Source organism: Aegilops tauschii, chromosome 1 (assembly GCF_002575655.3).
Source record: "Aegilops tauschii subsp. strangulata cultivar AL8/78 chromosome 1, Aet v6.0, whole genome shotgun sequence".
NCBI classification, from domain to species: domain Eukaryota; kingdom Viridiplantae; phylum Streptophyta; class Magnoliopsida; order Poales; family Poaceae; genus Aegilops; species Aegilops tauschii.
Window position 1 is genome coordinate 24,756,264 of NC_053035.3, and position 26,003 is coordinate 24,782,266.

A 26,003-nucleotide genomic window follows, 5' to 3' on the forward strand; every position below is an offset into this window, starting at 1 on the left:
ATAGCCACTTTATTATTAGGGAAAGATTTGATTGCATGAATGATGAAGAGCCTCCAACGCGTGTGCGGGGAGAGGTCTTTGCGGGAACCGCCGGTGAAGATGCCGATGATGCTTCAACAAGCCCTCAACGGTGACACGTCCACCGGCGGCCAAATTTTATGTTTTGACCATTTTGCGAAACTTTAGCGAGTTCTGACCCAGGTTTGAAAAAAAATTCAGGATCCGACCCTTTTCCTATCGTCAATGTCAATGGCGGCAGTGTATACCAGCTTACCGCCAAGGCCACTGGCCGTAGGCAACTTATCCACGTCAGTGTACTGTTGCCCTAGCGCCAAACAGGCTGGTGGTAGCCTGTACCGCCGAGGTCCCCGACGGTAGATGAGTCCACGCAATGTATTTGATACATAGAAATTATTTGCGGTAGTGTGTGCGCCCCTACCGCCAAGAGCCCTGACGGTAGGTTATTATACCTTACCGCCATCCACCCTGACGGTAGAAAAAGGGGTCAGATCTCGAAACTTGCAAAACAGTGTCGGATCTCGCTAAGGGCTCCTTTGATTCAAAGGAATTGCATGGGAATTTTGGAGGATTTGAACCCTTAGGAATTTTTCCCTGTGATGCTCGTTTGATTCGTAGGATTGACATCCTAAGGATTTTTTCCATGGGATCCATTTGTACTACATTTTGGAGGAAAATTTCCATCGACTCAAACCTCTTTGTAGAATTCCTTTGTTTTTCCTGCGCTATCAAACATTCTTTCAAATCATGTAGCCTACTATGGGACATGACATCCTATTCCTGCATTTTTTCTATTCCTTCATTTTGACAATCCTGCGAATCAAAGAGGCCCTAGGCTTTCTCAAAAGGATCGAAAACACGTGACATAGCCACGTAAACACAAGGTGGCGCAGCCGGTGCATGACACGTGGCAGGCCACCACGTAACCGTGTGTGCTTCCCGCTGGCAGCCCCCGGTTTGGTTTCCTTGGTCTCCTTTTTCTTTTGTCCCAAGACAAGGAAGAGAGCAGCAGCCTCCCGTTTTCATCAAATCAAAAAGGTAGAGAAAAGCAGCAGCCTCTCTCGGTGTCCGCATCGATTTCTAACCCTTTTTTTTTTCCCGAACGACGGTGGCCAGCCGTTCTCTGGCAGGCGGGCCCCGCAAATACGGCACGGACACGCCCCCACGCCCACGCCGGTTATATTACACGCCCTCCTGGCCTCCCTCCTCCTCTCTCTCCGCTTCTGCTCTCTTCCCCTCCGTCCCCTGTCCGTCTTCCACCACCGATCTGTCATCTCCTCCGCGACCGCGCCCCGTTCTCCGGCAGCCCGCCGTCGACATCCTCCAGGGGTACGCACGCACCTACCGCGATCTGAATCAATCGCTCCTCTTTTGTTCCTTCCTTCCTCTCCAATCCGTCCATCCATCCAATCTCTTTTTTATTTCTTGTTGGGACTAAAATCGGCTTATCCTCCGCCCCAATTCCGCCAGGTCCGCCCGACCTCCCTCCGCGGCATCGGCCATGGCGTCGCCGGCGCTCATCTCCGACACCGACCAGTGGAAGGCCCTCCAGGTGCGTGCGGATTCCCCCCGCCCCTCGCCCGCGGGTTTCGATTGGATTGCTAGCCTCTCACCGTCTGTGTGTGTTTCGTGACCGCAGGCGCACGTCGGCGCGATCCACAAGACGCACCTGCGCGACCTCATGACGGACGCCGACCGATGCAAGGCAATGACGGCGTATGGCCCCGTTTCACAATCTTCTCCCAATCTTCTCCCCTGCTCTCTCGCGTGTCTGAGATATTGATGCTCGATTCATTGGATCGGATTGGATTGGATTGGCAGGGAATTCGAAGGCGTCTACCTGGACTACTCGAGGCAGCAGGCCACCACGGAGACCATCGACAAGCTCTTCAAGCTGGCAGAGGTGAACACTTTATCGATAATTACATTTTGTTTTTCGGCATTGTAAGTGGCGAGAACAATTTTGGATGTACTGGAATTATAATTGCAGGCTGCAAAGCTCAAGGAGAAGATTGACAAGATGTTTAAAGGCGAAAAGGTCAGTGTCGTCCTCTGCAACCCTTCTTCAGTTTTATATCACAATCACACGTCCTTATTAGGCATGTACTGCTTGTTATCTCTAGTTGTTATTCAGACGAATAATTATTTTGGGAGAATAATGATGAGCCATGACCACTTCTCTACTTTAATGTGTCCAGTTTTTAGATAACATATAATTTGGGACGGATGGAATACATGTCTCAGTTGACTTGATTGATTTGTCTGTCAGATAAATACCACTGAGAACAGATCAGTGCTCCATGTGGCTCTAAGGGCTCCAAGAGACGCAGTCATAAACAGTGACGGTGTGAACGTGGTCCCCGAAGTTTGGGCTGTTAAGGATAAAATCAAGCAGTTTTCAGAGACTTTCAGAAGTGGCTCATGGGTAAATTTTCAGACAAACTTCTTAACTCGTCACATGTAGCAGAAAAGGTAAAAATTGATCACTGCTGCTTCTTGGAATGCAGGTTGGGGCAACTGGGAAACCATTGACAAATGTTGTCTCGGTTGGGATTGGTGGTAGCTTCCTTGGACCTCTGTTTGTGCATACGGCTCTCCAGACTGGTAAACAATCATGTTATCCACTCTTTTTCTAGGTTTCTTAAACTGAAGATTATTTACTGCCAGATTTTGATCTGATATGCCATGAAAATGTTGCTAATTTTCAGACCCGGAAGCAGCAGAAGCTGCCAAAGGCCGACAACTGAGATTGTAAGTGTCTACTTGGGGAATGTTTCTGTATTTCTTTTCTCGGCACCTGTCATACCTGTTGTGCTGGCACTTCCTATAGATGTTTTAACTTTTTGTACCATTCATGAATTTTTCTGCTTGTGCCTCCTTTAATATTGTGATTGAGTGGCTATATTTTTTACTTTTCATACCATTCATGCAATCAATATGCTCTTCATCTAGTAATATCTGCTCAAATTGTGGTTATGCTGCAGTCTTGCAAATGTTGATCCAGTTGATGTTGCACGGAGCATCAAAGATTTAGATCCTGCAACCACTCTTGGTAATCATCATGTTTCACTAGTATTAACTCTCAGCACAGATACTCTCTCTGGTTCAACAAATATCATCAGAAGTTCTGATTGTTATTGTCGAACAAATGTGCAGTTGTGGTTGTCTCAAAGACCTTCACGACAGCTGAAACAATGTTAAATGCTCGAACTATCAAGGAGTGGATTGTCTCTTCTCTTGGGTTAGTCTGTTTAATACCGTAAACATCTTGTGCTGTGCTGTGAACCCTCATTGTTCAGTGATTGATGTGAAATTTGTTAATTCAGACCTCAGGCTGTTTCCAAACACATGATTGCTGTCAGTACTAATCTTAAGGTACTTTTCGACCTTTTAGTTTTCCAGCCAATTTTCACATGATCATATTCTGTTTTCACATGTCTGAAGTTCTGTCGTTGCGTTTTCCATGTTTTAAGTGTAACATGTGTGGCTAAGTTGTTAGAGCATTCCCCATGCCATATTCTTCGTCAAGAACCCTGATCCTAATGTGATAATTTTTTAACTGTACCTTTTTCTTTTGAAAAAGCTTGTCAAGGAGTTCGGAATTGACCCTAACAACGCTTTTGCGTTTTGGGACTGGGTTGGCGGCCGCTATAGTGGTGAGAACTGTTCTTTTCAATAAAGTTACTAATATATCTTATGTTCTGCATCATAACTCCAGTCCAATATTTTAGTTTGCAGTGCTGTCGGTGTTCTGCCCTTATCTCTTCAGTATGGATTTCCAATTGTTCAGAAGTATGTTATCTTAACCTATATTTACACTCTGAAGTGAAATTCATGTTTTGGCAATAGGCAATAGAAATATAAAGGACAACAGTTGTTTCAATTTTAAAACATCGGTTCAATTCCATGACTGCAAAACGAGTTTATGCCTCAGTGGATGGGGGATCATGGCAGCAAACTAAACAATTCTAAGAAAAGTAACCTCAGAGGTGCCCATCTCACTTGTCTGGTCAACAAGTGAGTACCATGACCCATTGGCCTAGTGTCATTGCCTAAATTCTATCAAGCCGTTCTTACTTGAGATAAATTCCAAATCTCCAATGCATGATTGTATCACTTCGTCTCATTAGAAAATAAGAAGTTTTCCTTAAGAATTATCTTTGCTTAAATCAGGATGAACTTTTGCTGTTTCAGACTAGAGCAGGTACTTCATACATAATCATTCATGACAACTGTCACAGTATTACGGGTGCTTTACAAAAAGGATACTACACATCTGTGTTCATCACCATTGACCAATCCTTGTGGGTATAAAAAAGATTCGAAGATTTTTCTGATGAGGAAAAAAAAACTGGACCTGATACCATTTCCCAGCAAAATTTATCGAGACAGCTGCACTATTCTTTTATAGTATTATGGAAATTTGTGTAAGACATGATATTTTTGTGTTAATCACAAGTAGAAATTGAAAGATAGGACAAGTTAATTTCTGCTCGAACACTACGAGCATCTACTGCTTGGAGGATCTTGAATAGTTTAGTACTCAAGCATCCAAAGTAAACACATGTTAGATGATTTTAATTCTGGGACAACTTATCCAGGTAACATAAAGCCATAAAACTACACTTAACTAGAAAGGTCAAACTCTTGTCCTCGTCCTTTCAAGGTTTGATTTGGTGGGTTTTAGGATACATCAAGTCCCTCGAAGCCTCAAAGAGGGTTTAAGTAAAAAAAAATCTGCGTTTAACATTTTTACCCTCAAAATGTGAATGACAATTCCAATGCCAATGCCGAAGTCTGGAAATGTTCATTCGCATTGTAAACAAAGATGATAATTGATCCTGCTCTGGTTTCTTTTCTTTCTGAAGATTTCTGGAGGGTGCTTCTAGCATTGACAATCATGTCCATACATCTTCATTTGAGAAAAATATACCTGTAAGTGAGTTGTTTATGGAGATCAGTGATGTCAACCATTAACCATTCTTGTAACAGGGTCTTTCGTTTCTGTGTAGGTACTCCTTGGTTTGTTGAGTGTGTGGAATGTTTCATTTCTCGGATATCCGGCTAGGGTGAGCTACTCAGTCCCATTTTCTTTTTATTTCCTATTATAATTTATACCTAATTCTCCATCTGAGTACTTTCAATTTTCTCTATTGTTTCTAGGCAATATTACCATACTGTCAAGCACTTGAGAAACTAGCACCACATATTCAGCAGGTACATTACTAGCTTTGCTTTTAACAGCTGCCATCTTGGAGATTCTCTTTTGTTCTTAATCATGACATGTGCATTTTTATGTTTTAAAGCTTAGCATGGAGAGTAATGGAAAGGGTGTCTCCATTGATGGTGTTCGACTTCCATTTGAGGCTGGTGAAATTGATTTTGGTGAACCTGGAACAAACGGGCAACACAGCTTCTATCAATTAATCCATCAGGTAAATACTAGGTTCACATTCGCTAGTAATCAAGTGCTGTAGTGGTTTGCGATTTGTTGCAATTAAACTGTATGGTGAGATTTGGATGACACAGTTGGTATTTCTGTAAAGTCATGACCTTAACAGTTATTGGGTCAACATTTTGATTGTTAAAGTTTGCAAAGGCCATACAATTTAGGATTTCCTATGCTCACTGTTATTACCATAATGATTTGTGTGTTGCATCTGTCTTCTTGGGTACTTGATTACTTTATGCGTTGTAAATTATAACAACCATATATTTTAGTGAATCTGCACCATTGTTGATAATGGTTGTACCTCCAATGCCAGGGAAGAGTTATTCCTTGTGATTTTATTGGCGTCATAAAAAGCCAGCAGCCCGTTTACCTGAAAGGTATGGCATTGAAATATCTCTTTTGGAGTTGAAGACATAAGATGCAGCTTGTTAGGCTCATAGTTTTCTCAAATGCCCTTTCAAACATGGTACATCTTTCTCAGGGGAAACTGTTAGCAATCATGATGAGTTGATGTCCAATTTCTTTGCTCAGCCTGATGCGCTTGCCTATGGAAAGGTAAATAGCTCAACAGCATTTTGCACACATGTTTTTCATGAACTGTTATGTTTTCTTATTAGAGTTGACTGCATCTTTTCAGACTCCTGAGCAATTACACAGCGAGAAAGTTCCCGAAAATCTTATCCCTCACAAGGTGATGATTATTCCCTTATTTCTAATATGGTTATTCCAATGCATCAAGCTTGTCACCATAAATGTTGCCTTTCTGACTGAGCATTCTTTTGTCGTTTTGGTGTCTTCAGACTTTTCAGGGCAACCGGCCATCACTGAGTTTCTTGCTGTCTTCGTTATCTGCCTATGAGATTGGACAGGTATGCTGATAATATTCTCTATACTCATCTGAAGTTGCAAGGTGTTCAACCCTGAATTCAGTAAAGTACATCCTCTTCTTTTTCAGTGGCAAGATTCTGATTATGTTGTATGAATCATGCATCATTTAAAAATAATAACATGGGATTAGGATTTTGGTTTTCACAATGGGTTCTAATCATGGTTGTGTTGATTGGTCTCTTTCCCTGATTAAATATTACTCCCTCTGTCCCAAAATAAGTGACTCAACTTTGTACTAACTTTGTACTAAAGCTAGTACAAAATTGAGTCACTTATTTTAGGACAGAGGGAGTAGAACTTAAGAAAGCAAATTTGAGATGACCTGATAGCTGTTGGGCAGATTCTGCCGGTGGAAGCTGCACATGTTTTCCACCACAAACTTTGTGCTGCCTCATTTTTTCTTGCTTATGATCTTGCTATGCAAGGTGATTGAAGTGGCTGTTTTTGTTCCACCTTCATGAAGCCTATATCATAAATTATTTCATAAGATTTGGATCAGCAATCCTGTCACTATGCACTCTGTTCTTCTATTTGCCCTTTCCAAGATTGCACAGTGCTGTCAAAATCCTCTTGTCACTGTTTTCATAAATGTACTAATACAGTTTGTACCTTTCAGCTTTTATCCATCTATGAGCACCGGATCGCAGTTCAGGGTTTCATATGGGGAATCAACTCGTTTGACCAGTGGGGAGTGGAGCTGGGCAAGGTCTGTGCATGATATATTTCACTTCTTCCAATATTTCCATTTTTCATTCAAAAGCATAGTCTTTGGGCTCCATTTGGCTCGTCGCTTAACTTCATCTAAACCTGTGATATATCTATGGAACTTGTTGTTTCAGTCACTGGCTTCTACAGTGAGGAAACAGTTGCATGCATCACGCATGGAAGGAAAGCCCGTCGAGGGCTTCAACCCCAGCAGCGCAAGTTTGCTCACACGGTTTCTTGCGGTAGGCCCTTTTGGTTGTTCTGCCATGTTATGTCATCTATTACGTATTAAATATCTCAAATCCCGATAAGACTATGAAATGCTCTTCGATCACTATGGGAATTGATTGTTCTTACACCGGAGTTTATTATTTTTGTTTTTGTAGGTTAAACCATCCACCCCATATGACACGACAGTGCTTCCAAAAGTGTAAGCTGAGGGAGGTTTAGTCTTAAAAAAAGAAGTGTAACCTGAGGTTGAGATGATAATCGACAAGCTAGGTTGAGCTTGTGGCATAACAAGTTTTCTTCCTTCTTTCTTGCGACTTGTTACAACCAGTCTGGTTGTACTGTAATTTTGAAGTTCCTCTTGCTTCAGCTTGGAGAAAGACAAGTAAACTATCACGATATAATGAAATAAATATATCGACTCGTGACACCAAAAGTGGAAAGTACCCTGGCAATACCGAGGATGAATGGTTCTCTTTTCTCTTTTCTTTGTTGTTGGACTGGAAGCAAAACGCCGTTACGGTCATGTGGACAACATGTGATGTTAAGGGCCGTGGCGTCCGCGTGTGCTGTTGCGCCTCTTGCATAGCAATGTTGCATAATTTTTCCTTCTCCTTTTTTGTATGTTTGTAAGCAATCTTTATAGTTGTGTAAATGTGGACGTTTTTGCATGCTCGACGCCCTGACTTGAATCAGAGGTTGGACACCCACTACAACTTGATGTGTGGTTTTGCTCTATTTGGCGAGGTGCCGAGGTTCGGTACGTCAACCTGAGCAATGTCTACAGCTATGATGATGTTGAGGCTGTTTAGCATGCTTTGGGTGAGAGGAGCCACATTTCCCCTGCCTTGTAGGGTTTTGCCTGACACACAAATGTGTAAAATAAGTTTGCAATGTTCCTTCCTCTTGTAAGTGATTCACACTTTCACAGTGTCCCCAACAGATCCATAGAGACGATCCACTGTTTTTTTCAAGCATGTGTTTTTTATGCAAACGGTTAGCATAGACTAGAGTATCGCCTTTGCTATTTGATATTAGTGTTGTGCTGTTATTTGTTGGTAAGCTCACCACTCTTGAGAAAAGATGACCACAAACAATATGATGCATGCAATCAAACATGGTGCGACAGCATCTCGAGCACTAGATGCAATGCAATGCAAACGTGGGTGTTAAATCTCAAGAAAAAGGAAAAATGTAATATGGTGTTTATAATCCAGTTCTCATATTATTCTAGTATTGTCTATATTTACTTGAATGGCCTTTTCTGTCACACCGAAAGAAACCCTGCAGTGCCAATGATACATGAGAATAACTAACAAACACACTCATAATTTTGATCTGTTTCAGCAAACAAGTTGGGTTCAATGCAGGTTGGGCCAGGCTAGAATCCTGATTATATGACCGATGTTATAGAAAAAAATGCATTCCAAAGTGTGGCAGGTGGCACTAGAGCTGGAAAGCAGCAAGGCGAAAAAGACCGCAAGCCAATAAGCCTATGAACTTCCTACATTACACTCCCTTCGACCTTATTCAGGAAGAGCAGCATGCTTAATCAACAGCTTGGCCTTGTCAAACAAAACGGGAGACTAGTTTCATTGTATGGAGAATATCTTTATATCATGAGTTCCTTCCCGTTTGCCACAACAAACGGCTGAGTCACCAGCAGGCCAGTCCCCCTAAGTAGCCTTTGCTGCCGCTGCCTCCTCGTCTTTCATCTTTTTATCCCACCTACGTTTCTGAAGAAACAACAGTTCGAGCAAACACAGGAGAAGGAGAATCAGTCAGATGTTTGCTTTCAAGGCATGCAAAGTTCTATCCAGTCAGATTAATCATCACGATAGTGATCAGAACATTTAGCCTTAAAGCATACAAGGTATGCAACAGTTAAGTAAGAACTCAAACTAAACTAGCAGCATACCTTTCGGAAAACATACGGTCTCAAATCAGGCCATTTTATCCATGTTCGATGATAAGACGGGCTATAACTAGCAGTTGCCCAGGAATTTAATTATCAGCACATACAGATCTTTATTTCCAGTGTCCATAGTCATCCTAGCAGCCTAACCAGAATATGTTGTTCTCATCTTACAAGCAAGCTTATTGGGCTTTACACATTGTTGCACAAAATTTATAGTGCAAGCTCTTGTGAACTCATAAGACCAGGGAGCAAACTCTTTAAGTGTTTAGATATGTCCCGAATGCTGAATCACGCTGATTCGAATGCTATGCCAGCAACTAAAGGTCCAGCTGCAGCCTAAGTATCTCATGCTGAGATAAATGTTGATTTTCAAAGAAGATCCACGAGTAAGCGCCGAGAAAGATCATCACACTAGTTGGTTTGAAATCCATTCTACTTAACTTGTTGTGGCTTATCTAAGCAATGTCCGCTGCAGTGCGCATGACTCCAGTCATGGCTATGCTTACAGCCGATTATCCAAGACACTGATAAGTTGGTTCAATATTATTATTATATTACTTCATCTGACCCGGGCAAATTGCCAAAGCATTCGACATTCAACACCTTTGAAATATAAAGGACTAGTAAATAAAATCCTAGGCAGAAAGTGGGCAGGTCACAAAATAAATGGCTTATTAGTTGTAGAATATTACGCTCGTCAGGCTTGAACTCAACGAAAAAAAAGGAAAGATCCATATAACATTCTTTCCCCACAAACCTAAAACCGCTAATTCGTATTTTCTCATCCAACCAGACAAATAAAGGGTTTTCACTATACAGAGTAATGCAGAGCGATAAACACTGACGAGTACAACAGCACGGCACACCCAAGCTACTGGCATCAGCTGGGACACACATGGTTGCATACAAGGATTGCTCGGCACGGCATTGATTATGAACAACCGAGGATTGATTGCTACGCAACTGCAATGTGCAGGCACTGGATGGCAAATGGATAACAACAGGAAGGATGAGGGGCGAGGAGGCGAACCTTGTAGTCGAGGAGCATCTGGGGCATCTTCTTCATCAGCTCAACGGTGTTGGCACGCCTGCAGAAACGAACCAAACCAAATCAACCAGGCATCGAGAAGAGAAACGGCAGCAGATCGCGAGGAGGAGTAGGAACGGAGGGAATGGGGGGCAGGGCTTCTCACTTCTCGGCGGCGATGCGGTCGACCTTGTGGCCCTTGCGCTTGGTGCGCATCTCGCCGCGGGGCGGGTCGTAGGCCCAGTCCTCGCCGGCGAGGAGCACCTCCTTGCGGAGCCGCGCGCGCTGCCGCCCGCTGATCCCCAGCGGCTTCCACGCGCCCAGCTCCCAGTACCCCCACACCCCCTTGCTCAGCTCCCCCTTGTACTTGGCCAGCTTCTCCTTCCACGGGTACCCCTCCGCCCACTTCGCCGCCGTCGCCGCCGCCATCTTCCCCCCCGTCATCGTGTTCGCTCTGCTGCTCTGCTCCACGTCGGCGGCGGCGGCTAGGGTAAGAGGAGAGCTGAGAAGAGATCGATCTCCCGTCGGGCCTTGATGGGCCGAGCCGCATGTTTCGTGTACGGCCCATATCAGCCCGGCCCAATATAAACCTTGCCGTCTCGTCTCGTCTCGCCCTCTCTTCCTCTCCCCACTCTTTCTTTCTCAACCAAAAACCTCGCCGCCGCCGCCATGGTGCTCGCCCGCAAGAAGCTGAAGCAGAAGCTCCACACGCTCCTCCCCGGCGGGGGCGCCGAGGGGGAGGCCGCCGCGGAGGCGAGGAAGATAAAGGTGCGGCTGGTGGCCTCCAAGCGGCCCCGGCCCAAGCGTCCGGGGCCCCGCCCTCCCCGGACCAAGAGTGCCAAGAACAAGAAGGCGTCTCCGGAGAAGTCACCCGCTCCGGCGGTGGACGTGGAGGACCCGGAGGAGAAGGCGGAGGAGGAGCCGGCGGTGGACGTTGCGGAGGGCCTGGAGGAGCCGGCCGTGGGCGAGGGGGAACCTGCGTCGAAGGCGGAGCTGGAGCGACGGAGGAAGGAGAGGAGGAAGGAGGAGAAGGAGAAGAGGAAGAAGAAGAAGGAGAAGATGCGGGCGAGGAAGTTGGCGGAGGCGGAGGCCGCCGCGAACAAGAAGTCCGAGGAAGAGCCGGGGAAGCAGGGCCTTGAAGCTGACGGTGCTGAGGACCTGGAGGAGCTGGAGGTGGACGAGGCGGCCCTGGCGCAGAAGGCGGAGGTGATGCGGCGGAGGGAGGAGAGGAGGAAGGAGAAGAAGGAGAAGAGGAGGGTCAGGAGACTGATGGAGGCGGAGGCGGCGGCGAACAAGAAGTCTGATGAAGAGGCGGAGGAGCAGGACGTGGAAGTGGCCGGCGCTGATCCGGCCGTGCCAGACGACAGGTGAGTTAACGCTCCGAATTTGGTCGAATTTGGTGCTTTTGTGTTAGAATACCTCATTTGTTGTTAGGTTCATGCCATGTAGATAAGAAATGTGTTGAACTCTATATGCTAAGATGCCGTTGCTGCAAAGAGAAAATCGGAGATAGTTGCATAGCACGTTGGTAGAGGTGAGCTCAGAGTAGCCTCATAGTCATATAGGCGACGGATCATTGTAAATGCTCTAGTGAGGCTTGGATTGTTTAGTTTTATCATTCAGAAGTAGCCATAACATTGTAAATGCCTTCATCCATCTAGTTTGGTAACTTTATCATGTTGGTAGAGCTGTAGTACGCAAGCAACTATCTGGTTATCTAGTTTGGTTTTGATATGAGAAAAGCACCTTTTGCTTGCCTTCCATGCTGGAAGACAACACTTCATTTTGTGAAGTGGCACTTTAATTGATTTCTAGGGTTGTTTTTGGCAAGCTGAATCTCGATGAGGTGTAAGACGGTGGTGTTTACCTGTTCCGGTCCTTGTATTAACATTCATTATGTAATGTTTTTTGAACTTGTTTCAGTGAACACAATCTAGACGCCACAAAGGTGGAAGGAGAGGCGAAGGAAATTAAGTCAGAAGAGGTGAAGAAAATCAAGTCAGAAGAGCCTGGCCAGGCAGGTGTATCTGACAATCCAATTGCGCCGCATGATAGGTGAGTTAAAGCTTTACAAGATAAAAGTTGTGGTGCTCCAAGTAGATGCTATTTGTACCTGCAGAAGTTGTGACTTTACTTTGAGTTCTTTTCTTCCAAGAGAAAACTGTCTGGTCTGTGTGGAATGATATGGCAATTTCATTGCTTTATGGTTGTACTCCCTCCGTTCCTAAATATAAGTCTTTGTAGAGATTCCACTAAATGGACTACATACGGAACAAAATGAATGAATCTACACTTAAAATGCATCTATATACATCCGTACGTGGTTTATAGTGGACTCTCTATAAAGACTTATATTTAAGAATGGAGGGAGTATATGTTTATTTAATTGGTAAGGAGTGCGGTGGACATGGTGCAGATCAGCTTCTTATAGGATGTTGGCAGCTGTTTAATAATTTGTTTCCTTGTTCCAGTGAGCAAAGTATAAAGAAGGTGTATGTTGGTGGCATCCCGTACTATTCATCTGAGGATGACATTAGAAGTTTCTTTGAAGGATGTGGAAGTATCACTGCGCTGGACTGCATGACATTTCCTGACACCGGGAAATTCAGGGGTATTGCCATTCTCACATTCAAGGTCAGCTTTGAAACGTAGTATCCTTTGTTCTAGTTGTGCGTTCCTGTTCATGCAAGCATGCTTAATTTACAAGTATATTGAACAACCTAAGATATCTTCTTAGTGTACTGAATGTTTAAGGTTTGATGACACTGGTGTTTTGATGCAACTAACTCTATGTATGGCAGTCTGACTTGTTTCACTGTTCTGGTGTAGAAATTCTTGGTTTTATTTCCAAAACCTCTAGGGCATTCATCTTTAAGGTCTTTTGGTGGTAAGCGGTGGTGTACCCTTGCGTCTTATGTTACTACAACGTTTGAGCAGAACTCTCATCGACCATTTAATTTTTTGCAATACATTGGAGTTGGTTAGATACCAACATAAGATGCTCTTAGTCTGCTTGGTAGCGCACATGACTCATCAGTAGCGTGTTTCAGTCATTGTCATTGTTTGGAGGATGTGCCTATAGCTTGAATCTTGTGGTACAACTTATGCGCAGCGCTCTTATCTACAATTTAGTTTTGTTTTAGTCCATTGGAGTCAGCTGGTACCACCGCAAGATGCTCTTAATTAATCTGTTACCACGAGTCATGAGTAATTCACATGACTCATCAGCATTATGCTTTTAGAGTTGTTTGTAAGTTGAAACCTGACAGAGTTTTTTTGTGCAGACTGATGCCGCTGCAAAAAGGGCATTGGCTCTTGATGGTGCAGATATGTAAGCACATCTCTTTAATGTTACCCCTTGTTTGTTTCAGTTGTGATTCATAAGTGACAGCATTTTGTTAAACAATCACAGGGGAGGATTCCTTTTGAAAGTCCAGCCTTACAAAGCTAACCGCGAAAAGGTCAAATCTAACCATGAGAAGGAAGATTTTGCACCAAAGATGATAGAGGGATACAATAGGACATATGTTGGAAACCTAGCTTGGGACGTAACAGAGGATGATCTGAGGAAATTCTTTTCTGATTGCAAGATCTCATCCGTCCGTTTTGGAACAGACAAGGAGACAGGTGAATTCAAAGGCTTCGCGCATGTTGATTTTTCTGATAGCACATCTCTTGCTATTGCTCTGAAGCTTGACCAGAACGTGATTAAGGGGAGACCAGCCAGAATCAGATGTGCCGTTCCAAAGAAAGAAAACCAGAAACCAAATGACAATGCGGCAACTTCAGATTCATCAAAGAACAACATCCGTACATGTTATGAATGTGGCACTCCTGGCCATCTATCTTTTGCTTGCCCTAATAAGAAGGTTTCTGAAGTCATATCCAGTGAAAATAAGGATAATACTGATTCAGCTGAAGCATTGTCGAAGAAGAGGCGCACGTGTTATGAATGTGGCGTTCCTGGCCATATATCGTCAGCTTGCCCCAACAAAAAGGCTTCTGAAGTCATAGCTGATGAAACTAAGGCCAATATTGACTCTGCCACAACAGCATCGAAGAAGAGACGGACATGCTATGAATGTGGCATTCCTGGTCATCTGTCATCTGCTTGCCCAAATAAAAGTGCTCCTGAAGTCATAGCTGATGACTATAAGGCCAATACTGAATCTGCCACAACAGCGTCGAAGAAGAGACGGACATGCTATGAATGTGGCATTCCTGGTCATCTATCATCTGCTTGCCCAAATAAAAGTGCTCCTGAAGTCATAGCTGATGAAAATAAGGCCAATACTGAATCTGCCTCAACAGCGTCGAAGAAGAGACGGACATGCTATGAATGTGGCGTCTCCGGTCATCTCTCGTCAGCTTGCCCCAACAAAAAGGCCACTGAGATTAATCCTGAGGAAGCAGCTAAACCTGTTGGTGGCTCAAGTACGGAACCTTCAGCCGTTTCTGGTGAAAATAAACCTAGTGACGACACAAGCTCTGCGCCTCCAAAGAAAAAGAAGAGAAGGACGTGCTATGAATGCGGCATAGCTGGTCATCTCTCATCAGAATGCCCCAACAAGGCCAAATGATCACGGTGGACCAGTTGTTTTTTGATAGGTAGTGCCCTTCGTTCGAGCCGCATGAAGAATTTTCTCCTATAAAGGAGAGGAAATGGTTCCTCACTAGGATGATCATGAGACGTTTTACAGAGCAATCTTGTATGGCAGTAGACACATGCTGTATCTTTCATTTACCCTTGTCAATTTATGAATGCTTCATTTTTTGTGTGAATTTTTTTGCCTGTGTTATGAAGCAGTTATATCCGATTATTACTCAAAAATGTAGATGCTGACGGGTGAATTGCTTGCTTCATTAACTCAAATGGAGAACCAAACAAAAATATAAAGACGTGAGATCTTACAAAGCATTAGGATGTCAACATAAATGTGCTTACTACTACTGGATGCTGACTGAATCAATCACTACTGGCCACTTGCTTTGTATGTGTGTGATGACATGTATGTATATCTAGGTGCATTGCACAAACTGTGCCTGATACTCCCAACATGCAGTGCCGTCTGCATCACACCGGTGGCGACCTACGTGGAGATGGCGACAAGAACCCTAGAAAAACCAGGCAGAAGCAAAGTGCTCTCTCTCCCTCTGCCAGGCAGGGAGGGAGGCTCTAACTGTGTGAGTTCCAGCCCTGAACGCAGCAACCCGCTGCTGCTCTTTTCTCTGACAGTGACTTGACTCTTTCTCAAAAAGCAAGTTTCAGTTTGTCACTCATGACAGCAACAGCTTGTTCATGACAATGATTTGTGTTGTTTGTCAAATTTCGATTGCCTTCTTTATCCATTGGCGGGGCAAAAAAAAAAAGTTTTTGCCCTGGATTATTACTTGGGTAGATGGTTTCGGTTAACCCGTGGGGTTGTCGACGCCTCGTAAACATTGCACGTAATTCCATTTCGCTGTAATGAGGTGAGATGTATCTGGGGCACTGAGAACATATCTGGTGCATTGGGGCTTGCGGTGCACCCTACCTAGGTTGCCCTATTTAGAAGCGTCCAAAAATTCCGAAAAAACTATGGATGAGGAAAAAACGTATTTCTGCCAACGTTACAAGATTTCAAATCTTGATTTAAAACATAGCTCGAGAAACAAAACAAAAAAGGAAAACCTTGTGTGAATAGTAGCGAGTTCCAATCGGGCAGTGAATTTATCCTATTTTCCTTGTTAGCACTGGATTCATTCCCTTTTTCATGCTATATGCTATGCTTCAAAAATTTGTACCGTGATAGATGTATGTTGTGTCTATGACTTGAATTTATTTGGGAAGTTCCGAACACTGCAAAGATCAAATGCACTGTATTCACAACACACACACCAGAAAAATATATTTGGACTTGAATTCTGAACAGTACAGCAGAAATCCATATTTTGAGTTTGAATTTGATTGCTGAAACTATTCGGTACCAAAAAAGAAGAAAAGAGGTTACCGCCCATAATTAACTGGTATTTTCTGGAATCCTGTTTTGAAATCCTTGCTTACGACTGATTCTAGTAAAAAAAGCCATGCATCTCTGTTATCCTCTGTGCTGTGCTAATCAGATATTTCTCTTTCAACGGATAAAACAACTGCACTGATGCTTAGCTGCATCACAGCACTACTAGCTCCAACTACAACTCACAGTTGCTTTAAAACTCCCACACTAATTTTATTTGGTGCAGATTAGAGCTGCACCACAGAAACGAAGTGGATAGAACGTGGCAAGTAACTGAATCAACAAAACAGTATCTTAGGGTTCTGAACAGGGCACTACTGCCTAGCCTATAGCAGGTCATTGTTTTCTGATTTGCCATTCCAGTTCAAAATTTCAAGATTTGGAGAAAATCAATGAGAACTATAGCTGTCCTGATCCCTCAAATCTTATTCTTCATAAAATTAGGAGGGTGCTGGCTCTAAAGTAGCAAGGGGTTGCAATTAGTGGTGCTAATTCTGCCCCCTGAATCATCAAGGAATATACTGCCCCTTCGCGACCCCAAACCGCAATCTCAAGCCGTGACGCACGCCTAATATCATATTGTGTACTGGCTAACCTTTAGAATCAGTCAGCAGTATCTAAAGTAGTGCCCCTTCCCTGGAAGATTCATATGCATTTTTTTTGAGGGTTGATTCATATGCATTCGGTGGTCAGCACACTGCTTACTCAAAAAAGTAGATGCAGAAAACTGGAACCGCTCGATGCCTCGATCGCTCTTACCGGCCTTTTTAGTATTTTTTTTATTCACAAATGATGGTTGACATTGCTTCTCCAATTTATGTTTTATTGATGTATGTTGTGTCTGGCATGCTTCACCAAGTGAGAAAACAATTACCGCAAAGGTACCAAACATTTGCTTTGATTCCGCGGTACCAAGAAATCAGATATAACCAGCATAGCAAGCAAGTCAACACAAGCAATTCAGAGCATTGGGCGCTAAAGCTGTGTGCCAGTTAAACAATCCGCAGAGGTTTGACATGATGATACAGGAGTTTGAGAATCTCAGATGTTGCTGAATCTTGAGGCAAACCAAGAAGCAAACTTCTACTTTTGACCATTTTATGCGGCAAATAGCGGGTCTGTTCTTGTTGTTTTTGCTGAGAGGGAAGCAAAGTTGTATCTTTGCTCAATTATGCGGGGAACGGCAGACGCAGCGCAAGCTTCAAGATCAGATTCAGACTTGGGAGGGACACAGAAGTAACTTATGTTAACATGTTATGTGCTGTCAGGGTGATTATTATTACTAACCCAATGGACTTAAGTTGCCGAGACGACTAGAACTCCATCCTCGAAACACCAATCATCAGCAAGGTCTAGATAATAGCTCTACCTGTGTAGCAAACTACAAATTGGCCATTTCTGTTTCTCAGGCAAATGTGCGCTCAGCAAGTTATCTGAATCTTCTATATCAACTGGACAGTTGGTGAGCAGAGAATAATTGCTCCTTTTATAATGCTGGCTTGAGCGTATCGTTGGCACCGAGGGATCATGTTGCTTGAGGGTGTACAAAGGACTATCTTGCCTACTGGCCTTTGCGAATTCTTTTGCATTGCATCCAGCATTATGAGACGCAGCGGACAGATTCGAGAAAATGTGCGTTGTCGTCTGTGTACTACTAGCAGTGCCCCTACTTATCTGAAGAATCTTAAGTACTGAGAAGCAGGCACATGATGGATTTCCCAGACTCTTTGATTTAGTCTTAAGTACTAATTACTCTCAAAAAAGGTTTAGAGATCAGATTACCAAGAGTCTGATCGGATCCATGGCATAGAATCTTCATTTAGTAAATTTCTTTTCTTATCTCTGAAATGTGAAGGGCAAGATTCCATTTGATCCCCATCAAACACTTCCACTGTGTGGAACAAACCGAGACGCTACAAACTCTCAAGTCCTGAAGTAGCAACAGAAGGCACTATTTAACACAAGTTGCAAATTAAAAACTAGAAAGTAGAGGATGCACAGCTAAGCCAAGCTACTTTCTTGCTGACATCAAACAGCAATTATTGATCATTTCAGTCCAATCAGCTAGTGCGGTGTAGACGCAAGCAACCCCGAGAACCAATCATCGGTGATAACCGCTAATTTTAATATGAAGAGTTGGATTTGTTTAATGTCCAGTCTCAGATGCCGCTACTTTTGACTGGAAGAGCCATCTATGACACTATACCAGCATTGCAAGTAAGTGCAAAAGGTATTAGATGCCCCTCACGAAAAAATTAAGGAAAATAAAGAGATCCGGAGATACTGTTTCATGTGGCATTTGGAGCAGGCATAAGATGTTTGATAAGATCATCATTAAGAGGGTGATCTTCATCGATCATCTGTGTGATACTAATTTAATTGCAATTCCAGGTTGCCCTACCAATCAGCCTAGCTAGTCATGACCAAAACGGATGGGAGTACTGACACAAGTAAACTCTACAGGATTCAGTGGGCCACAATTTATCCTAAGAAAAGGAAAATGGGATCTTCGTTGACACATAGTACCATTCCGTCATAATCTACCAAAAAAAATAAGAATAAAAAATGTAGACACAAAGTACCATGTCATAATCTCAGTTCTCAACTGATCCTTTTTTGCTTTCTGATATGAAGTGCACTTGTTGATATCCTATCCTATAACATTTCAAAGATTTTGCTCTTGAAATTTTCAGTCCCTCCAAAACAAGACATGACTCTAGAGGAGAAACAGTTGACCTTGATAATATATAAAGGCCCTCATGAGTAATGTGCACAGGTCAAACCTGAATAAGCCCCTTTGGTTGATTTAAACTGAACTACTGAAGCGGCCATGCATGCACAGGTACCTGCATCATCATGCTACATATATTTTCTGTTAATCCAAGGGATGCACTGAGCTCGCTACGCGTTGCGTGTGGCTCTAGAGTGACTCGATTTCGAACCACTTGCATTGCATCTGAGGCGAGCAGCGATACTCGACGCTGTTGCTTCCCTCTTCATCTATCTCTAGGGCCAAGTTGTGCATTTCTTTAACTGGCGAAACATATACTACAATAAGTGTCACTACTGCCTAGCTACTACTGTGTGATTTATTTTATGGTGTAAATGGACTATAAATACAGCTGCGGTTTGATGCGTTTCTTCTTCATCAGCTTCTTCTTCCTCCTCCTCATCATCTTTAGAGTTTCAGAGATCGATCAATTGGGTTCAGAGCAATGACGAATAGGTTCGCTTTCGAGGAGAAGGAGATGGCACGCATGCTTCTGCTTGTGTCGCGGGAGCAGCCGATGCCCATGCCGATGCCGGTGGCAGTGCACGGTGACCGCGCCCTGGAGCGGGTGTTCGTGTGCAAGACGTGCGACCGCGTGTTCCCGTCGTTCCAGGCGCTGGGCGGGCACCGGGCCAGCCACAAGAAGCCACGGCTGGACGACGGCGGCGACCTCAAGCCCAAGCTGCACGGATGCTCCGTCTGCGGCCTCGAGTTCGCCATCGGCCAGGCGCTCGGCGGCCACATGCGGCGCCACCGCGCCATGGCCGCGGGCGGAGGCGGTGGCCTCATGGCCATGACGCCACCGGCAGCAGCGATAGAGAAGCATGGTGGCGGCAACGGCGCTGTTGTCGGCATGAAACGCGGGCTGTGGCTCGACCTGAACCACCCACCTTGCGACGAGTACGGCGCCAGCTGCGAGGGCGACGACGAGTGCGGCCACGATGCAGCTGCCGCCGGGTACACGTTCCACCAGTTCCTGGATATCGGCACCATGGCGGTGGACTGCGTCTAGCTACCCCATTCTCCACCTATTACCGGGTTTTTGCCGAATAGTACAATATTTTTCCTTTGTGCTCTTTGGCAGTAACTTCCTTTTTACCCTTTTTCTTCTTCTTTTTCTTTTTTATGCATGGAGAGATCCATATTTTGTAGCAGTAGATGAGTGGCCTGGAAGATATGCCATGGTACATAAGTCATCTCTTTTCTCTTTGAGATGATTAATTTAGTGCTTAATTTGGTGGCTTCGGAGGCTCACCAGAGCTTACCTCAGGTATTCCGGTTATAATTTGTCCGGTTATTGTTGACAAAAAATGAACCTTTGGTCCACTTTTTTTCCCCGCCAAAAAATGGCTCAACATGTAATTATCCAATTGTAGTAGAGTATATATGGAGCTTGTGATTTATCAGTTGGTGGCCCGACGTCATCTTACCTCTTTTAGTATGTGCTCGTTTATTACCAAACAAATTTGATGTTTGAATAATTTCCACTTGGAATAAAAAATTATCGTGTGAGGTCCAAGTTGAACTGTCAACTAATTAAGGAACTATCTACATTAAACCCTGTAAATTCGATTATTAAAAAACATGGAAATTCTAAAACCATTTAACATTAACTCAGACCTGGTTTCCAAGAGTGATTTGTATTTATGGCCTTCCAATAAACGGCGAAATATTTCAAATATTTAGGAAACGCTAGGACATGGTAATCCACACAAATTCATAAAAATATAACAATTTATGTCATGTGTACAAATCAAGAAAGTTCATTTATCTCTTGGGTGTTTGCATGGAACACATATGGATCACATTAGTTTTTTTCCCATCTTTTTTTTATTTCTCTATGCCCCACGTTTCTTAGGTTTTCTAGAAATATTTTTGGTAGACGAAGCCACCCTCCAATCTTTCCCGGTATGTAGTATTTTTGTTCAAGTTAGGAGTTTCCAGAACATGAATAAAAACGCTAAAACAAGACATGGCTATGGATTCGGAACCTGCAAAAAATCATCAAAAATTGTAACAATTATCTCATCATCCATACGATAAAAAGGGAATAGGTATCTCTTGTTGTTCTTGCACATGACACGAATGGTCATATTTCTGGATAAACATTTGCTGGATATAATATCGTGGCATTCCTAAAAATCAATGAATTATTTTCACATTTTGTGATTACCCCCAAATGCCAAAACCACTATCCAACACAAAGTTAGGTTCAAGTTTAACGGTTTTAGAAAGTTTAGGGTAATATTTATTTTTTCATAGTTCAGGTTCAAGATGGACCAAGCACCATAATTCGAGGGTTATGGTTATGGTAAACTTATATAATTATGAAATACATATTAAAATATAACTTTAGCACATTATCAGTGCTAGCTACTCCCTCCTCCCCTCTCTAGTCTAGAGGGCCCAACTCAAAAATCACCCCAACCTAGGCAAATGTTGAGTGGTGGAGTAAATTCCGTAGTTTGCGAAAGTACGAAATTAGCACACTCGTTTTATTCGCATTACCTGCAATACATGCCTGCATGGCCACTAAACGAGCGTGAATTTTACATGCATTGGTGAGTTTTCTTTTAATCCTTGCATGCATAGATTTAATGCACCTGGAAATATCAACAAATTATGGAGAGCAATAGAAACAAGACTAACAAAATGGAAAATCAAAAAAGTTTGAGATGTGTCATTAAACCAGAAAGAAGGGAGTAGTTGGCTGTATTTACTTAGAGAAAATACAGATTAAATTGTTTTAGATTATCAATACTTTTGCATCAATGTTCTCCTCCTTTTAATAAAAATATATTTTATGAAGTCATCATTGCTAGTAATCCTATATTGATGCTTATCATGGTAACATGGTTATCTTAAATAAATTTTGTAGTTACAAGCTGAATTACCCACACAATTATGCAACTAGATATTCTAATAGACAAATGACTAGATTTTCCATTATATATACAAACAGTTCTACAATAATGCATGTCTTTATGGCCGTATGCATCTTTCTGATGCAGAGGCCGGGGCAAACCCCCTTTTCAAAAAAACGTCTTTATAGCTCGTCGTCAAAGCAAGAAGTATGGATTGTTACATAATCTTGTCAAAGCTTCATGAATTAATTGGCAGTAGTAGTTTTGAAGACTAGTATGTATGTTGTGAGGACATGAATTTGAGTATAGGCCTTATTTTAAAACCATTTCATAGAGACAATGTTTAGAGATGGCATTGTGAATTAGCAGAACAAGAAAATTTAAAAAATTTCTTGTCATCGTAAGTTTAATTAGCCTTATTTTATTTTATTACATATACATTTAAAGTGGAGACAAGGTCTCTAAGAAAACTTTGTGACTTACTCTATTTCCTTTTTGCGAGATAACTTACAGTTTGTCCCCGTATAGGCGTGGACGCATGGTGATATTTGAAGCGTTGATTTATTTATTGCCAAAAATTATTTGTAAATAAAACCGTTGGTTTATCCCTAAAAGCAATACTTTTTCACTGATTCCTAAAATTAATTGGATACCGGGTGCCTTATAAGTTGAAATACAAAACCAGTAGTAGTAGTAGTTATCCTGGATGCAGCTGTTCTAATCGTAATCTCACGTGAGCTCGAGTGAACAGTAAAATCAAAACATGGAAACAAATTCAAAAAGTTCGGATTTTTTCATGTGAACCATTGATAAATGTTTGTTTTCTTGCAAAAGTTCATCATCATATGGCATTCGTGGAAATCGAGGAAAAAATCGATGCTCCAAAATGTTATTTTCAAACGCATTTTGGAGCATCAATTTTGTTTTTTTTGTCACATTTCCACCAACATCATTTCATGATGAAAATTTACAAGCTATGAAAACATTTGTCAATGTTTCGCACCAAAAAAAAATAATCAGTTTTTTTACTGTTCACCTGAGCTCAAATGAGCTCGGGCTTGGAACAACACTTTCGTTGTTATCCTACCCTTCTCCTGCTCTAGGTAGTAGCATGTAGTAGTAAAGAAAGCTAGTATTCCCCTTAATGATGCAATGCTTGATGAGGTTAAGATGAGCACGCAAATATTGACAAATGCAGAGCATCCCTAATTAATATTTTCTAGCACAAGAATTGATGCCTTGGTGATTCCACCTTCAAGGAGAAGCGCGTAGAATTGTTACTTACTATACTAAAGCGATGGAATCTTGAGGCCTGAATTATCCTAGCTAGCTTTTCTTAATGATTTCTTTTAGCTGAATCTTCCTAGCTAGTTAAGTAGTTTAGTCCACAGTAGTGCTTCTCATGTGTGCATGAAAATAAGTATACCTTCTGGCCCAAGGTTAAACAAGTGTTTATGAAGAAGCAAATTTGCATTGCAACTCTCCTTGCAGCTTTACGCGTATGATTGATAAATGGTGGTGTACATACGTATGCATAAAAGTGAAGCTGTTCAAGCATGTTCGAGCTGATTAATAAACTGCTGGCTGCTCTTTTTCTTTTGAGACAACTGCTGGCTGCTAACGTCGAAGGCAGCTAAGTTCTAATGTTTTTTTTTTTTTAAACGAAGGCTCGCGATGAGCCCGGCTTTGAATTAACAAAGCCATACTAAGTTCTAATGTTGATGGCAGATCAGGCTCAACTCAACTGCAGGTTTGGGTTGAGATGGACATGGCCCAAAGGCTCACACATCACACATGCTACCAAACTGATGCAAAACTGCATGCATGCACGTTGATGTTAGGGCATGGTGGCCATGTTTGGTTCGGCCAGCCGGAAGGATTCTCTTCGTTCATGTAAACATTGAGACGGTTGAATAAAAGCTTCGTGAGGTTGTCTTAAAAAAAAAAGCTGCATGCATGCATGAACTGTATAACAGACTAAGTGACGTCGATGCCATGCAAAGATGGTGTCTAAAGCTGTACCTTTTTTTGGAAAAGGAGGTTAAAACCCCCGGCCTTTCCATCAATCGATGCATACAGCCATCTTTATTATTATTCAACAAATGTCGTTTAAAAAAACCCTACATGTTCATGGCAGATAGCACTCGCCCCCGCGTCGCCTCTCTGCCGTCGCCGGAACCCCCTCCTCGCCCCCTCCCCCTCCCCGCGGTCGTCGCCTCGTCGGAGGATGCTGTGGGGCTAAGCCCGCGCGGCGGACGACGGCGGCTGGGCTCTCTTCCCTCTCGCGGGGAGGAGCTCATGGTGGGGAGGCTCGGCTCCATCTGCGTGCTTCCCGGCTGCTACGGCGCCAATGCGTGCATGCGGAGCTCTGGCCGGTGGATCCTCTCCGACGGCCAAGGCGGGGTGGCGGCCCCCCTTCTACCTGGAGATGGTCTTCGTGTAGGTCGGCTTGGCCAGCGGCTGCTCGCCAGATCTGGGCGGCCGCAGCCAGATCCAGGTCCTTCCTGGGCGGCTGTAGCGGCGCGGGCGTCTGACGACTGCGTTAATTCGACAGGTTTAGGCGGGGTGGCAACCCTCCCTCCTGGCTTTCACTTGGGTGGTTCTGTGGTGGTGGGTGCCAGATGTGGCTCTGGCCCGTCTGCCTTGACAGTTGGCGAGGAATGCAGTGGCTCTATGTGGCGATGGCGCATTCGCAACGGTGGAGGTGTCGGGCCAGTGGAGGCCTACGCGGGGGTGTTGGTCATGCTTCTCCAGGAGTAAGCCTTGCCGGCTGGCGGTGGAGGCGCCCGTGGGCGTCGCTATTCCTTCTTGGAGGCGCTGTCGTGGAGGTTACCCGTCCTCAACTCTCGGACCATGATCTACGGGCAAAAGTGACAATCCGTTGGATCGAGCGGCGAGAACATGTTCTAATGTCGTTTGTCCTCTTGGGGGCGCCGTCTTGAAGATCTTGGTCCCATTTGCACTTTTTGCAGGCTGGACACGCACAACATCGCGGTTGGCAGGTGCCCGACCGACGGTGTGGGAGGTTGTGGCGTTGCGTCTTGTGCGGCGACGAAGCCGACGATGATGGTGGCAAGATGTGCAGGGTCGCGACTTGTCTTTGTCCTCAATAGCCGGTCAGTTCCTGAGCGTGAAGTCGGAGTTGCGGCATTGCAGGCCGATACGGTGGCAATGATACCAAGCGATTGGCAGTTCGGAGTCCGTCGACGCCAGGTGGGCTCCTTTTCTCCTGCGAGGCTCGTCATTGAAGTCGGAGCTTCCTGTTCTTCGACGTCGCCGGTCGATTGTTTGGCTTTGGCCAGCAGGGCCCTCGTGTCTCGTTCATTCGGAGGGGTCTTGACGGGTCGTCCGTGCTGAAGTCGGAGTTGCTTGCTCGTGGAGAGGTGATGACAATGACATTGCAGGCAATCTTGACGGTGTCCTCTCCTCGACGGTGTTTGTGGGTCTTTGTGGTTACCAGGTCGGCCGGGTGCCCTTCTTTCTAGGCGTGTTGTAACGGCTTTCGCCCGGTTTTTCATAAGTTAACCGGGCAATTCTCTTCTGCTTTTTTGAAGAAATCAAGATCATCAGAGGCTGAGTTTCGAAAAAAAGAGAAAAGTATGTTTTTGGTCCCTCAAGTTCCCATAAAGTATAGACTTGGTCCCTCAAGATTTTTTGATATACATTTGGTCCCTCAATTCTCAAAACCGGATAAGTTTGGTCCTAAACCAGATTTTGAGCACGTTGACCGGGTTTGACCGCCACAAAACCGCTCGATGAATACTATATTTAAAAAAACTTCAAAAAAATGACAAAATTTTACTAGAGCCCGTCCGATGTCATTTCATGACAAAATTTTGGTCGCACCTTGCGCACGTAAGCATATTGGACCCTAAAAAATTTCAGAATTTTTGATTTTTTTAATTTATTATTCATCAGGCAGATATTTTTGTTTTTTTGCCACGAGCTCCTCGAGTGCTGAAAGAGCCCGAAATTTTGTTCCCATCTTGCGCATGTAAGCATATTCGACCCCCAAAAAATTTCAGATTTTTTTGAAGTTTCTTTTTAAATTACTGTTCATCAGGCGGTTTTGTGGCGGTCAAAACCGGTCAACGTGCTCAAAATCTGGTTTCGGACCAAACTTATCCGGTTTTGAGA

The 26,003-nt window shown here is 43.7% G+C and overlaps 4 protein-coding genes across 4 annotated transcripts; 3 read left to right on the forward strand and 1 right to left on the reverse strand.

Annotated features, from left to right (window-relative positions):
* The first annotated feature begins 1,194 nt into the window (after positions 1–1,194).
* LOC109787358 (glucose-6-phosphate isomerase, cytosolic) lies at positions 1,195–7,727 on the forward strand. The gene is made up of 24 exons (XM_020345916.4): positions 1,195–1,347; positions 1,489–1,570; positions 1,658–1,734; positions 1,840–1,921; positions 2,009–2,056; positions 2,288–2,443; positions 2,526–2,622; positions 2,727–2,769; positions 3,003–3,070; positions 3,175–3,259; positions 3,345–3,393; positions 3,602–3,674; positions 3,750–3,810; positions 4,887–4,953; positions 5,031–5,087; positions 5,182–5,235; positions 5,325–5,453; positions 5,784–5,847; positions 5,952–6,025; positions 6,108–6,161; positions 6,271–6,339; positions 6,975–7,064; positions 7,198–7,305; positions 7,450–7,727. The coding sequence occupies exons 2-24, from the start codon at positions 1,520–1,522 to the stop codon at positions 7,495–7,497; spliced, it is 1,704 nt and encodes a 567-aa protein (XP_020201505.1). The 5' UTR covers positions 1,195–1,347; positions 1,489–1,519; the 3' UTR covers positions 7,498–7,727.
* An 873-nt stretch (positions 7,728–8,600) lies between these two features.
* Positions 8,601–10,715, reverse strand: LOC109787357 (uncharacterized). The gene is made up of 3 exons (XM_020345915.4): positions 10,403–10,715; positions 10,240–10,297; positions 8,601–9,027 (listed from the first exon to the last, which is right to left on the reverse strand). Exons 1-3 carry the CDS (start codon positions 10,678–10,680, stop codon positions 8,968–8,970), a joined length of 396 nt encoding a protein of 131 aa, XP_020201504.1. The 5' UTR covers positions 10,681–10,715; the 3' UTR covers positions 8,601–8,967.
* A 124-nt stretch (positions 10,716–10,839) lies between these two features.
* On the forward strand, positions 10,840–15,018 carry LOC109787356 (uncharacterized). The gene is made up of 5 exons (XM_020345914.4): positions 10,840–11,603; positions 12,160–12,291; positions 12,708–12,870; positions 13,521–13,567; positions 13,649–15,018. Exons 1-5 carry the CDS (start codon positions 10,906–10,908, stop codon positions 14,814–14,816), a joined length of 2,208 nt encoding a protein of 735 aa, XP_020201503.1. The 5' UTR covers positions 10,840–10,905; the 3' UTR covers positions 14,817–15,018.
* Positions 15,019–19,144: 4,126 nt separating this feature from the next.
* On the forward strand, positions 19,145–20,759 carry LOC109787351 (uncharacterized). The gene has a single exon (XM_020345911.4). The coding sequence runs from the start codon at positions 19,448–19,450 to the stop codon at positions 20,012–20,014; it is 567 nt and encodes a 188-aa protein (XP_020201500.1). The 5' UTR covers positions 19,145–19,447; the 3' UTR covers positions 20,015–20,759.
* The last annotated feature ends 5,244 nt before the right edge of the window (positions 20,760–26,003 follow it).